This window comes from Sus scrofa, chromosome 12, assembly GCF_054392235.1.
Source record: "Sus scrofa isolate SSC_HxYL_T2T_F1_AM1 chromosome 12, Sscrofa_HxYL_maternal_Yorkshire_Landrace_v2.0, whole genome shotgun sequence".
Classification (NCBI taxonomy): Eukaryota; Metazoa; Chordata; class Mammalia; order Artiodactyla; family Suidae; genus Sus; species Sus scrofa.
Window position 1 is genome coordinate 39,136,804 of NC_139394.1, and position 12,199 is coordinate 39,149,002.

At 54.8% G+C, this 12,199-nt stretch overlaps 1 protein-coding gene across 8 annotated transcripts in view; it reads right to left on the reverse strand.

The window, feature by feature from the left end:
- Window positions 1–283: 283 nt before the first annotated feature.
- SEPTIN4 (septin 4) overlaps window positions 284–12,199 on the reverse strand; it is a 30,302-nt gene continuing 18,386 nt past the window's right edge. Inside the window, exons 1-12 of one of the 8 annotated variants that reach the window (XM_084984980.1) lie at window positions 9,825–9,898; window positions 7,516–7,559; window positions 6,778–6,871; window positions 6,234–6,320; window positions 5,613–5,736; window positions 2,009–2,143; window positions 1,778–1,895; window positions 1,587–1,688; window positions 1,292–1,388; window positions 1,038–1,200; window positions 775–874; window positions 284–504 (exon numbers count right to left, since the gene is read on the reverse strand). In XM_084984980.1, coding sequence (XP_084841106.1) covers window positions 445–504; window positions 775–874; window positions 1,038–1,200; window positions 1,292–1,388; window positions 1,587–1,688; window positions 1,778–1,895; window positions 2,009–2,143; window positions 5,613–5,736; window positions 6,234–6,320; window positions 6,778–6,787 — 996 coding nt within the window. In that variant the 5' untranslated portion in view covers window positions 6,788–6,871; window positions 7,516–7,559; window positions 9,825–9,898 and the 3' untranslated portion in view covers window positions 284–444. Of the gene's footprint in view, window positions 505–774; window positions 875–1,037; window positions 1,201–1,291; window positions 1,389–1,586; window positions 1,689–1,777; window positions 1,896–2,008; window positions 2,144–5,612; window positions 5,737–6,233; window positions 6,321–6,777; window positions 6,872–7,265; window positions 7,560–9,696; window positions 9,899–12,199 lie in introns of those variants that run through there. The other 7 variants (XM_084984979.1, XM_003131649.6, XM_084984982.1 and 4 more) reach the window with 7 other exon arrangements.

The window sequence follows — 12,199 nt, forward strand, 5'->3', positions numbered from 1 at the left end:
TTAATACTGTGTTTTCTCAAGGTATCAAATCCAAAACTTCTGTGGAAGTACTGTATGTGGGAAAGATGAGCGGGGCCCCAGATAATAGATGCATGATAGATATGATCAGGAAGATGGTGGTGACTAAACCCTGCCTCTGGAGGGGAAGGTTCTCCCCACCCTCCCTTGGCTAGTAAAGGCCAAAACCAGCACCCTCCTCTGGCAGTCTTTCAAAACGGGTCCTAGGATCTTCTTGGTCTCCAGGAGATGGAAAGATATCGACAGAAACACCAGAAGCCATCTATAGATTTGTTAAACTTTATTTCTTCTGAGTCTCTGGGGAGGCAGCAGGGATGTAAGGTCAAGTGGCAGTAGCTGCAGAGGCCTGAGTAGAGCTGGTGCTGGGAGGGGCCGGCATAGCAGGAGGAAGAGGCGGTGATTTAAATATTCAAGGCTGAAAGCCAGCTAATGGGTCTCCTTCATCTGTCTTTGGATTTTGTGCAGCATCTCCTGCATCCGCCGCAGCTGGAACAGGCACATGCATCAAAATGGGACCTTTCAGAGAGTCCTATCATGTTAGGAAAGTGCCTGAAACCTCTAATCCCTTGAGCCAGGGCCTTGGTGGCCCTGAGTATAATGAAGTCCCAGGGTGGAACCACTAATCCACCAATCCAGGATCCAGATATATACCAGGGCCAGGGATCATCCTGTCCCCAAACCAAGAGACACTGAGGTTTATGCTTAAGCAGGGGTCCTCTCGGGCTGGCCAGCCCTACCACCTCATACTACTCTCACCTCCTCATCTTTCTCTCGGATCAGCCTCTCCGTTTCTGGATCTGTCCCTGGTGGAACAGCAGGGATGGGGAAGTCGGTACCACTCTCTCGGGTCAGTTTGCTGAGGGAAAGGGAAAATGGGGGGTTGGTAAGGCGAGGGGGACCCCAGCACCTGTTTGAATTGCGCCCAGAGCTTATAGAAGAACAAAGGAAGGGCTTGGTCTCACCCAAGGCTGCCCTCGGGACCCCACCCTTGCCAACTCTGTCCTGGCCTCTGGCCATACTTGCGATTCCGTTCTTTCACCACCAGGCGGGTCATGCTCTGGATGCACTGTGCCCGGTAGTTCTCATAATGTGTCTCCCGTGTCACATCCTTCAGGTCCTGCATGTGAGTACGCACCAGCATTGTCCTCAGCTTCACAAAGTCGCAGTGCCCTGGATTTTCCACTGTATAGCAAGGCTAGGGGTCAGCCAGGGGCATGGGTGGGGTGAACCACTGAGGGCAAGGAGACACCTGGTCACAAGCTCAGTGCTTTACCTTCCACGATGCCCCAGGGGTAGAGCCGGCCTCGAACTCGCCGCCCTCTGGCCTCTACCACGGTGTTGCTGCCAATGACGGCAAATGGGATGCTTTCCTGGAAGAAGTTAGTGGTGCCTGTCAACACCTCCCATTCTCACCCGTTCTCTTCCACCTGTATCTTCATCGTCTCTGCTTCATTCTAGGAAGCCAGGATCCGCTTCCACCCCAATAGCCTACCCTTTAGAGAATTCTACTTCCCTCTTCTGCCCAGAAGAAACAAGCTGGGAAAGGGATGGCCTGGGGGTGGCCCCACCTTTAGGGCTTGGTCCTGTAATTTGAAGTCCTCATCCTCATCAGAGTCACAGTCTGGGAACTGGTAGACCTTGATTCCAAAGTGCTCAATCTCCTCCCGGATCTGGCAAACACATGAGGGGGCCCACAGTTCTGGGGACCCCGTCCGTTCCAGAAGCCCACCTGCTCCCCTCCCCCACCAGCTTCCCTCACTTTGCGTTTCTTGCGCTCCACTTCAGGAGGTGTCAGTGTGTCCGCCTTTGCCAAGATAGGCACGATGTTGACCCGCTGATGCAGGGCCTTCATAAATTCAACATCCAGTGGCCGGAGCCTGGGGAACAGGAATCTGTGACCACCTGCTAGTGGCAGCCCTGCCCCTGGTGCTCTTGGCCTGTTCCCTTGGCAGCACCCGGTGGTGTCAGGAGCCTCAGGCTCGGACCATACCCGTGGCCGAAGGGCGAGATGAAGTACAGGCAGCAGTGCACCCTGTTGTCTTGGATGTTCTTGCGGTTCAGGCCACTTTCATCTCGGAAATACTGCTCAAACTGCTGGTCGATGTATTCTGCCACAGGCTTCCAGCTGGGGCAGGGACAGACAAGCAGAAAAACTGTGGGAGTGGGGGCTGCCTAGTGAGCTCTAGGATTGCAGAGGAGCCCACACCCTGAGCAGTCTTTTCGAGCCTTGGCTATTCCCGGACTTGCTTTACTACATCTTCAGGGAGGTACCTGGCTGGGACATGCATCCTCATAGAAAATCAGACTGAGCACACAGGCAGGGGGTCATCAAATACTAGTCTGATGAGAGGGAGAGAGCCCAGGTGACCAAACAAAGCATTGAGACCAGCCAGGTGCCAGCAGGGAAACACCAACGGGAGGCCAGGGCAGGTTCAAAGTTCAGCCTCAGAGCCTTTGTTTGGGTGGTTCCATCCTCTCCTCCACCTCTCCCAACCCACTCCATCCTTCAGAGCCATATCCAAGAACCATCTCTTCCACAACGGCTCCTGTGACCACTCCAATGGACACTGCTCCCCCTTCCCTTCACCACACACAGTTTATATATACACAATATAGGAGTTCCCTTTGTGGCTCAGTGGTAATAAACCCGACTAGTATCCACGAGGACACGGGTTTAATCCCTGACCTCGCCCAGTGGGTTAAGGATCCAGCGTTGCCATGAGCTGTGGTGTAGGTCTCAGACACAGCTCGAATCCCAAGTTGCTGTGGCTGTGGTGTAGGCCAGCAGCTGTAGCTCCAATTCAAGCCCTAGCCTGGGAACTTCCATATGCTGCCGGTGCGGCCCTAAAAAGCAAAAAATAATAACAATAATAATAGTAAGTTCCTGCTGGTTTACTAAATGAGTACATGTGGAGGTGCACTGCAAACCGTGAGGTGCCAGGCAAGTGAAAGCATTACTATTACAGGAGGTAAGAGCAGGTAAGTAGATTGATTCAAGGAGGGCATGATACTTGCTAAAGCAGGAACCAGGGGCTGGTCAGGGCTCAAGTTTCAGGGCAAGCCCAGCTTGCTGAGACATAGTCCTAGATCAGGAAAGGCGATGATGACACGGAGGCCACCTCAATCCAGCAGGAATATTTATGGAGACCACAGTACAGGACTGTGGCAAGAATGTAAGAAACAGATTTCCCCTCAAGGGTTAGATCATGCAGTTGAAGATGAAGCAGTGTGCTGAGCCACAAGTCACACGTTGTAATGGTAAAGCATGTTAGGGGCGTGCAGAGCACAGAAAGGTCTGTAAGGGTATGACCAGTCTGTGAGGCCATCGTCCAGTACAGCGCGTGGGACCCGTGAAGTCACACAGGGGCCCCACACCCGGTTTATTCTCTGCTGTGACCATCTTGAAATTCTTAATCATTTTGAACAAGGGTCCCACACTTTTATTTTGCACTCGTCTTGCAAATATCATCTCAAAGTTCATGAGTGTAGGAGTTCCCATTGCGGCTCAGCGGTCATGAACCTTACTAGTATCCATAAGGATGCAGGTTTGATCCCTGGCCTGGCTCAGTGGGTGAAGGATCCGCCATTGCCGTGAGCTGCGGTGTAGGTCACAGATACGGCTCAGATCCTACGTTGCTGTGGTTGTGGTGTAGGCCAGCAGCTGCAGCTCTGATTTGACCCCTAGCCTGGGAACTTCCATATGCCATGAGTGTGGCCCTAAAAAAGCAAAAAAAAAAAAAAAAAGTTCATGGGTGTAATGTACGCAGCCCTTTACAGTTTCAGGAGGTTTTTTTTGTTTGTTTGTTTGTTTGTTTTTTTGGCCACGTCTACAGCATATGGAAGTTCCTAGGCCAGGGATCAAACCTGCACTACAGCAGCCACCTGAGCCACTGCAGTGACAATTCTGGATCCTTAACCAGCTACAACACAAGAGAGCTCTGCCCTTTACAGGTTTTTTGGTTTTTTGTTTTTGTTTTGTTTGTTTGTTTGTTTGTTTTTGGCTTTTTAAGGCCATGACCACGGCATGTGGAGGTTCCCAGGCTAGGGGTTGAACTGGAGCTGCAGCTGCCAGCCTACGCCACAGCCACAGCCACACCAGATCCTTTAACCCACTGAGCAAGGCCAGAACCTGCATCTTCATGGATACTGGTCAGATTCTTAACCTGCTGAGCCACAATGGGAATCCCACTTTACAGTTTTCAGCACACATTCACATGCATCTTTCTGGGTTGATTTTCAGATCAACTGGGTGAGGTGGTAAGGCCAGAATTTTTCAGTTGAAGAAATGGGACCGTGGTCATTTGCTCAAGATCAGGGGGTTACTAAATACCGAACCAAGATCTGAACTCTCAGTCTAGGACCCTTAGCACCACCCTGCCTAACTTCCTCATCAAAGGCGCCACCTTTTCTCTAGTCTTTACATCCATTTGTGTCTTCATCTACTCACTCAGGTCTGACCACCATCTAAGCATCCTTCTGATTCCCGAAAAAAAGGGATGCTTGGGCAGCAGGTGGCAAAGCTACCTTTTCTACAAGCAGGTTGCTTCCAGGATGCCTGGAACAAACAAACTTCCATCTGTGCTTTCCCTTTGCCTCTTCTGCCCTTCACCACCCCCCATGCATTCTCACTCCTTTAATAACTTGCAATAGCACCTAAAATATTGCTGGTGAAAGGAACGAAGGAGGGAGGGTGACAATTATTGAGCACTTACTAAACATCACGCCCTGTGCTATATGTTTTTTGGTTGTTTTTTTGTTTTGTTTTGTTTTTTGGTTTTTTTTGTCTTTTTGCTATTTCTTTGGGCCGCTCCCGTGGCATATGGAGGTTCCCAGGCTAGGGGTCGAATTGGAGCTGTAGCCGCCAGCCTACGCCAGAGCCACAGCAACGCGGGATCTGAGCCGCGTCTGCAACCTACACCCCAGCTCATGGCAACGCCAGATCGTTAACCCACTGAGCAAGGCCAGGGACCGAACCTGCAACCTCATGGTTCCTAGTCGGATTCATTAACCACTGCGCCACGACAGGAACTCCATATATGTTTTCACATATGTTTGCTGTATTTTTCTTTTTTTTTTTTTTCTTTTTGCTTTTTAGGGCTGCACCCAGGGCATACAGAAGTTCCCAGGCTAGGCTGGGTGTCACATTGGCACTACAGCTGCCAGCCTACGCCACAGCCACAGCAACGCCAGATCCAAGCCGCGTCTGCGACCTACACCACAGCTCTCGGCAACACTAGATCCTTAACCCAGTGAGTGAGACCAGGGATCAAACCCTCATCCTCATGGATCCTAGTGGGGTTCATTACCACTGAGCCACAACAGGAACGCCTGTGTTTACTTTTGTGAGGTTTCTCCTTCCTATCTGTGTCCCCATCCCCCTTCTGGAATTATAGGTCAGAGTTAAAGGAACACTAGAGAGCATCTCCTCCAATCCTCTCCCTCTCCCTTTACAGAGGAGCAGCTGTCCATAAGCGGCAGTGGCACGTTCGAGGTCGCAAACCCCTTCTTCCTGACAGTGGATGTGTCCGTGCCCCTGTGTGCGTCTACGGGATGGGTGGGGGGTAGGGACAGGGGCTGGGCTTGGTCAGACATACCACTCTGTGTTGTTAACGGCATCCCCAAAACCTGGTGTGTCCACAATGGTGAGCCGCAGCTTCACGCCCTTCTCCTCTATGTCCACTGCATGCTTAGTGATCTCCACCGTTTGCATGATCCGTTCTGGAGAAGGACAAAACTGAGGCCAGGGAAGGGGCAAGGACCTGCCCAGCCAGGACACACCGCCCACTGCAGCCAGCTCTGCTACCCGGACTGTCTCACCCACACTGCCCCCTCCCCGCCCCCAGGCTGCCTGGGGGCCTGTTCTCTGGGAACCAACGAGGAGCACATTTCCCAACACAGGAAATGCCGGTGGCTGTTGGCTCTGGCCCCAGCCTCTTCTCTGCTCCCAGCTCTTTTCTTGGATTCCTGGAATCCTTTGGGGGTCAGAGACTCACTCAGAGAGCAGGATTCTGGTCCCTGCCCTGCTTCGGCACCCAAATCTTTAGGGAGCTGGCTGGTGGGCTGCCAGGCTAGGCAGGCCTACGGAGAGATGCTGTCAGTCTCCCTAGGAAGCCATGGTTTCCTGCATGCTGGGGAAGGCTCCAGCCCCCAGACTCTGGAGTGAGTTCCCAAGTCAGCTCTGCTCGCCTGTCTTCATGCTCCTCTCTTTTCCTCACCTTCAGCACTCAGGAGTTTCCGGTCCCGGTATAGATCAGTGAGGAAGAGGCTGTTGATGAGAGTGGATTTCCCCAGGCCAGACTCTCCTGACAGGAGAGAGAGGACAGAGGCACCAAATCAGATCTATAACCAAGAGGCAATCCCACTGGACCAAGGTGTGCATGGCGGCGGGGGAGGGCTAGTTGCTTACATAATTGGGAAGAGAATAACCAAACCACAACAGAGCTGGGAGAAAACAGAGAGAAGAGCTTGTCCAGCCTTCTCATTTGAATGAGGCCCAGAGAGGATAAAAGACTGCCCAGGGTCACACAGAAAAAGGCAATACTAGAAAATACTAGAAAACTGACAAGTGTTCTTTACCCCGTCACCACCCCCTCCCTGCCAACGTTATACATACTTTTGGTCACCCGTGGCTCCAGGCGGTTTTGCAAAAAGGCACAGCCACCTGCTGCTCTCTCCTTCCCTGCCCACAAGCCCTCCCCACATGGAAACAATCCCTGCCTGAAACACCTGCTGCCCAGCCCTGCCCTGCCACTGCTCTACCTGCCACCATGAGGGTAAAGTCAAAGCCTTTCTTCACGGACTTTCGGTGGACTTGATTGGGGAGGGTCGCAAAGCCCACATACTCCTTGTCATCCTGGTGGACGGGAAGGCAGAACAACATCAGGGTAGAGGCAGGAATTAGCCCAGGACCCAACACCAGCCTTCTCCCCACCTCTTGCCTCCCAGGTCTTTGCCCAGCCCTAAAGGCACAGTGCCAGACTCCTTCGAGGCCCCCTCTGGGGCCACCAGCTGGGCTCCTGTCCCTGCTGATACCACCAGTTTCCAGTGCACCTAGGGGCCAACAGCAGAGGGGAGGGGGGGTGCCAACCGCACAGAGAGAGGCTCCAACTCAGCATGCACATATGTGGGCACATGCATACACACACGTGCAGACACACACTCGAGCTCTCTCTGCTCCCTCCCTGGGTCTTCCTGCACCAGCCCGGTGAAAGGCAAAGGCAGGGCGGGGCAGAGTGGGGGGGCTCTACCTCAGAGGAGTCATAGGGATCGAGCTTTCCCCACGGGCTGCGGGGCCGGGCTGAGGGGCTGAGGGGGGCTGAGGCAGAGAAGAACTGCTGGCTGTCAGAGGGCTGGGGCCATGAAGGGGGTCTGAACTCCAGGTCATCCTGGCAGAGGTCCGAGGCCTGGGGCCTTGGCTCCAGGATTTGGGGCCTGGACACCCAGGTCTTGGCCTCTGGTTGGTGGTAGCTCTCGCTTCCTGGGAAATCCTTCACGAACTTGTTCAGTTCTGGGTTATCCGAGTCCTCCAGAAAGCGCTTGATCTGAGGGGTGGGGGATGGGTGATGAAGGGGGGCAGGTTGGCCGGAGGGGAAGAGGAGGAGAAGGAAGGCAGGAGAAGGCGAGAGGGAGAGAGAGGAAAGCACCTGTGGTTAGAAGGCAACGAGACCAGCAGCCAAGCCAGGAGAAGCGCCCACCATCTCTCCCCCGCATGCCTCCCCATCCCAGGGTCCAAGACACCAGGAAAGGCCCCAGTGGGCCAGGAGCGGCCCAGGGCAGCCCCCAGCGCCCTAGCAACTGCTCTTAGGAACTGAGCAGCTCCAGTCCCAGTGCACCCTCTCAAGGGGTGCTTGTTGAGGCTGCCCTTCCAAGCCAGAACTGGGGGTGACCCCAAAAGCCAGGAAATCAGGCTGAGGGGGTGCAGAGAGAAGCAGCAGAGCTGTGAAGAGACTGGCTCAGAACTCGAGGAGAGTGCAGAGTGACAGAATGGGGCAGGGGCAGGAAGGAAGGAGCGGGGGAGAAGGCAGCTGCCAGCCCCAGGTAAATCAAGGGCCAGCAGGGGGCTCCCCGCCTCCTGTCACTTCGGGTCACTGAGCTCTGGGAGGTGGTGCAGATTCTACCATATGTGCTCGCCTCCCAGGGCTCACTGCCCAGAGCCCAGTAGAGCTGACCTGACCCCCCTCCCCTTATTCCAGACCCTAAAGACACACCCCAGGCTGAGCTGTGATGAGAAGGGTAAAACTGCCAGTGGGTGCTGAGTTGGGGGTGAAGAAGAGTGGGGAAGGACCAGGCGAGCAAGGAGAGGAGGACACTGCTGAGAGCCCCCAACTGTGAGGGGTGTACAGAAGTACCCCCACCCCCCACCCCTGGCTGCCCTTGCCCCCCTGTGCCTAGAGCTAGGCTTTATCAGGCAGCACAGGAGGGGGTCTGGCCTGAACTGTGAACCACACGGGTGATAGGCAGGGAGTGGCTTGCTCCTCTGGGGAGACCTGTTCCACCTCATCTCCAGCAAGGGAGGCCATGTCCCCCTCCTCTGGCCCCTCAGCTCTAAGCCCTAAAGCTTCCTCTCTCTCTCTCCTTTGGAGGCCAGCCCCCGTTTGTGGAGTGCCTGGTGGTGCTGGGCTCAGCTCTGCCTCACAATACCCACGTGCCACCCCAAGACAATGGACAAGGGCCGGCTTCACAGGCTGACTCACCCCCTGGAGACTGGCCCAGCCAGTGGGGGCTCCCCCAGACCCGAGTGGAGTCCCAGCCAGGGTGAGGGGAGATAAGATGGCCACAGACTTTCTGCAGGTCCTCCTCTGACAGAGGGAAGAGCTGAGGGATGCAGGCATGCGCCCTGCCCGGTGGAGGCAGAGGGCAAGGACTGAGATGGGCGGGCTGGAGGGAAGACCCACTTAAGAGCTACTTCCAGGCTGTCGCGCCTTTCGAGTCCCCACACCTGCTCATAGCCATAGTCTCCAAGGCTTGCCTGGACAGGACAAGGGGCCCTTTAGCTTGAAGCTGGAACCAGGATATAGGGGCCAAGTGGCCAGAAGAGACAGCCCTGAAACTGGCTTTTCTCATCCCCGATATCTGTGGGGTCCAGTGGGGTGACCATACATCCCAGTTTATGTCTGTTATCCCAGCAAAATTGCCCCCTTTTCGCTGTCAAAAGTGTCCCAGCTTGGATGATTAATTATATGGCAATAGGGAAGAGACAGGGCTGGGGGTGGGGAGTGGGGTGGGCAGCAGTTCTTGTTTTCTGGCAGCTAAAGAGTCTGGGGAATTCCAGGAAATCCCGCCCCTCTGCACAACTCCACAGTGACCCAGCAGTTGTCTGGGGGTCAGGCTGAGGGTGGGAGAGAGAGGACTGGGCTCCACCTGGTTTCCCCAGGGCTACTGGGCAGAGGGGCAACAGGGCAGGGAGAAGGGAAGGCACCGATGGAGACCCCCAGTCCCCACCATCTTCCAGCAGAGCCGCCAGGAACGCAGCACCACTCTGCCTGCCGGCCAGATGGAGGGGCCCACAGGGGCTCTAGACAAGGAGTCAGGACACCAGGTCCTCACCTCTTGTCTGTCCTTCCCTGCCCCTCCCAGCTCCGCCAGTGACCAAATCATTTTCTGACTTTGAGCCCCAATCCCAGCCAATGCAGTGGGAAGACAGGGCAGGGCCACCCACCTCCCAGAGGAGCACCTTACCCCAGCTTCAGTCCTGTCCTCGGGGACAGAACTGCCTTGCCATCCCAGTGAACGGTCCATGTCCCACGCTTCAGACTCCCTGTCAGCAAGCTTTAGTCTAATTTTATCTCTTAGGCAAAGTTCCTTACACACAGAAACAGCCTGGTCTGGATGCTCTTGTAATCCGGCGTCCTGACTTGCTCCGTTCCCTTTCGTGTTGACCCCCCTCCTGTCTCTGTCAGGGGCCAAAAAAGCCTGTGGAATGTCCTTCCCCACCCCTTCCTCCCCCCTTCCCTTGGCTCCCACCCTGCAAGGACAGCTCAGCTGCAGCGGGAGCACTGGTTTTCTCCGCAGTCCCCTCCTCCTCTGATTGGCTGCCCCATGACGCCTGCCCGCGGCTACCCCGGTGGGCAAAGCACCAGCCTCCCAAGTCTATCTGCAGCACAGGCTCTCAACCCGCTTGGCCTCTCCTGTTAACCCCCAAGGACACCAAGGCCTTGTCAGAGGGTTGAGACCTTGTCCCCAAGGTGACTGGTCCATCATTACATGGGCCAGCCACCGGGGAGACACCATTCCCAAAGGATCCCCATCTCTCCCTTTCACCTTAATTCAAGCAGTGCTAAAGCAAGGTGGGGTGTCCTATCATCCCCTGGGTATATGTTCTCACAGCAATAGCCCCACTTTTCTCCCCAGTGTCACTTTGTGTTCTCCCAGCACAGAACCCCACTGCCTTCCGAAATTTGCCCCTAGATTTCCCTGCAGAGAGCCCCAGCCATAGAGAGGCCTTTGCTACAATGACTCCTCCCATCCTCAGACACTTGACCTCTGACTCATGGGAACCTGTATCACTTCCATCACCCCATCACTTCCAGAGGGTCAACAGGGGAGCTGCTAACACTTGGTCTCTAAGGATATAAGTTCAGGTCAATGAGAGGCTGGCATCCCAGAGACTTCAAAGTTGCCAATTAGGCAAGAGTCAAATGGAGGGACTTGACTGGCAGTGTGCAGATACAGCACTTGACTAGGAGTCAGGAGGCCAGTGTTTCTGGTTTGGCTAGAAACACCCTTGGTGATTTTGGACAGTATCTTAATTCCAGGGCCTTAATATTCAATTGTGAATGGCCCTTCCTTGCCTCCCAGGAAGACTGGGGAAAAAAGTGCTCCCGGATGACAAAAATCTAAGCTGCTTTGAACCTGGGGAAAGAAGGTACATTTCAAGTCACAGGATGGTTATTAACAGGGGCCCGTCTTCCTTTTGCATGCCAATTAGAATCCCCTGGGGCTCCTGGACTGGGGAGATCTCCCCACTGATCTCTGAAGTGGCTGGGTCCCTGATCCCCTTTCATATAGAGGAGTCTGCAGGAGCCAGTTAGCCTAAGGACTGGGCTGCCTTCAGCCTAAGTACTGAGCTGGCTTCAGGACAGGGGCCCGAGACTGAGGACTCTGGTGGTGAGAGGGTGTCTTTTATTACAAAGGAACAGGGTGGCCTCAGCCAAGCCGAGAGCACCAAGACCTCAGCTGAACCGAACTTAGTGTGTGGCAGAAAAAGCCCCTCTTGGCCCCTGTACCAAGGACACTTGGCACTAGGAATAATCAGGGCTCCCCCAGGCTTCCATCCCTGGGACAATTAGTCCGTCCATCCTCAGTGGGGAGAAGGATGGGGACAGGGATAAAGGCAGGCACCACTTGGCCTCTCCCAGGAACCCCCCTTTGGGAATGGTCACAGTGTCACCAAGACTTCCTGGCCAAGACTTGGGCCTCAGCCTGGACACAGCTTGAGAGAGAAGAGCCCAGAAGGTTGGTCTATGCAAAACTGGAAGCTTCTGATTCAACAGGGCCCATGGAGTTCCCTTCTGGGGGCTGCCCACAGCCAAGATCCTGCCCCACAAGCTAGTCATGGGTCTGCTCCTGCTGTAAGAAGCCTATGTCTCCCAGTACAGAGGGCAAAGGCCAGGGGGGCTTCCAGACTGGGAGGAGAAACTGGCATAGGACCCAGAGGCCCTGACACCCAGCATAATGTGTTTGTGGCAGGCTCTGGCAATGATGGCAGGAAAAGAGCTGGCACCCTCACAGCCAAACATTGAAACTTCCTACCTGGGGGTCTCCAGGGAGGTTGGCTGGGGTTATTGTTTCTCCTCCCATCACAGGCAGGTGGCAGGAATGAGTTCCCTCCACCCTCCGTCACTGCAGAGGGAACCTGGTTTTGGGGGAGGGGGGTGTAGGATGCAGCAGGAAGATTCCCCATGGTTCTTGTCTCAGAGGCAGAGGGAGATAGTTGATCCCATCGGGTAGTTTGGTGGTTGGGCTTCCCTCTGTCAGAGGTCCCTGGGCAGAGGGTGCTGTGGGAAGGGCCTAGGAGTGGCCCCTGGCCAGGCTATGGAAAGGTGGGCCCAAGCATCTCATCATTCTTCTTGGGGAGACAAGCAGTTGTTTGTGGGCCTTCTGTGTATGTTTTCTAAAGGAAGTTGGCGCTGGTCCCTAAGCCCAGGGTAGGTGGGTGAGGAAGGGTCATTCACGTAACAGC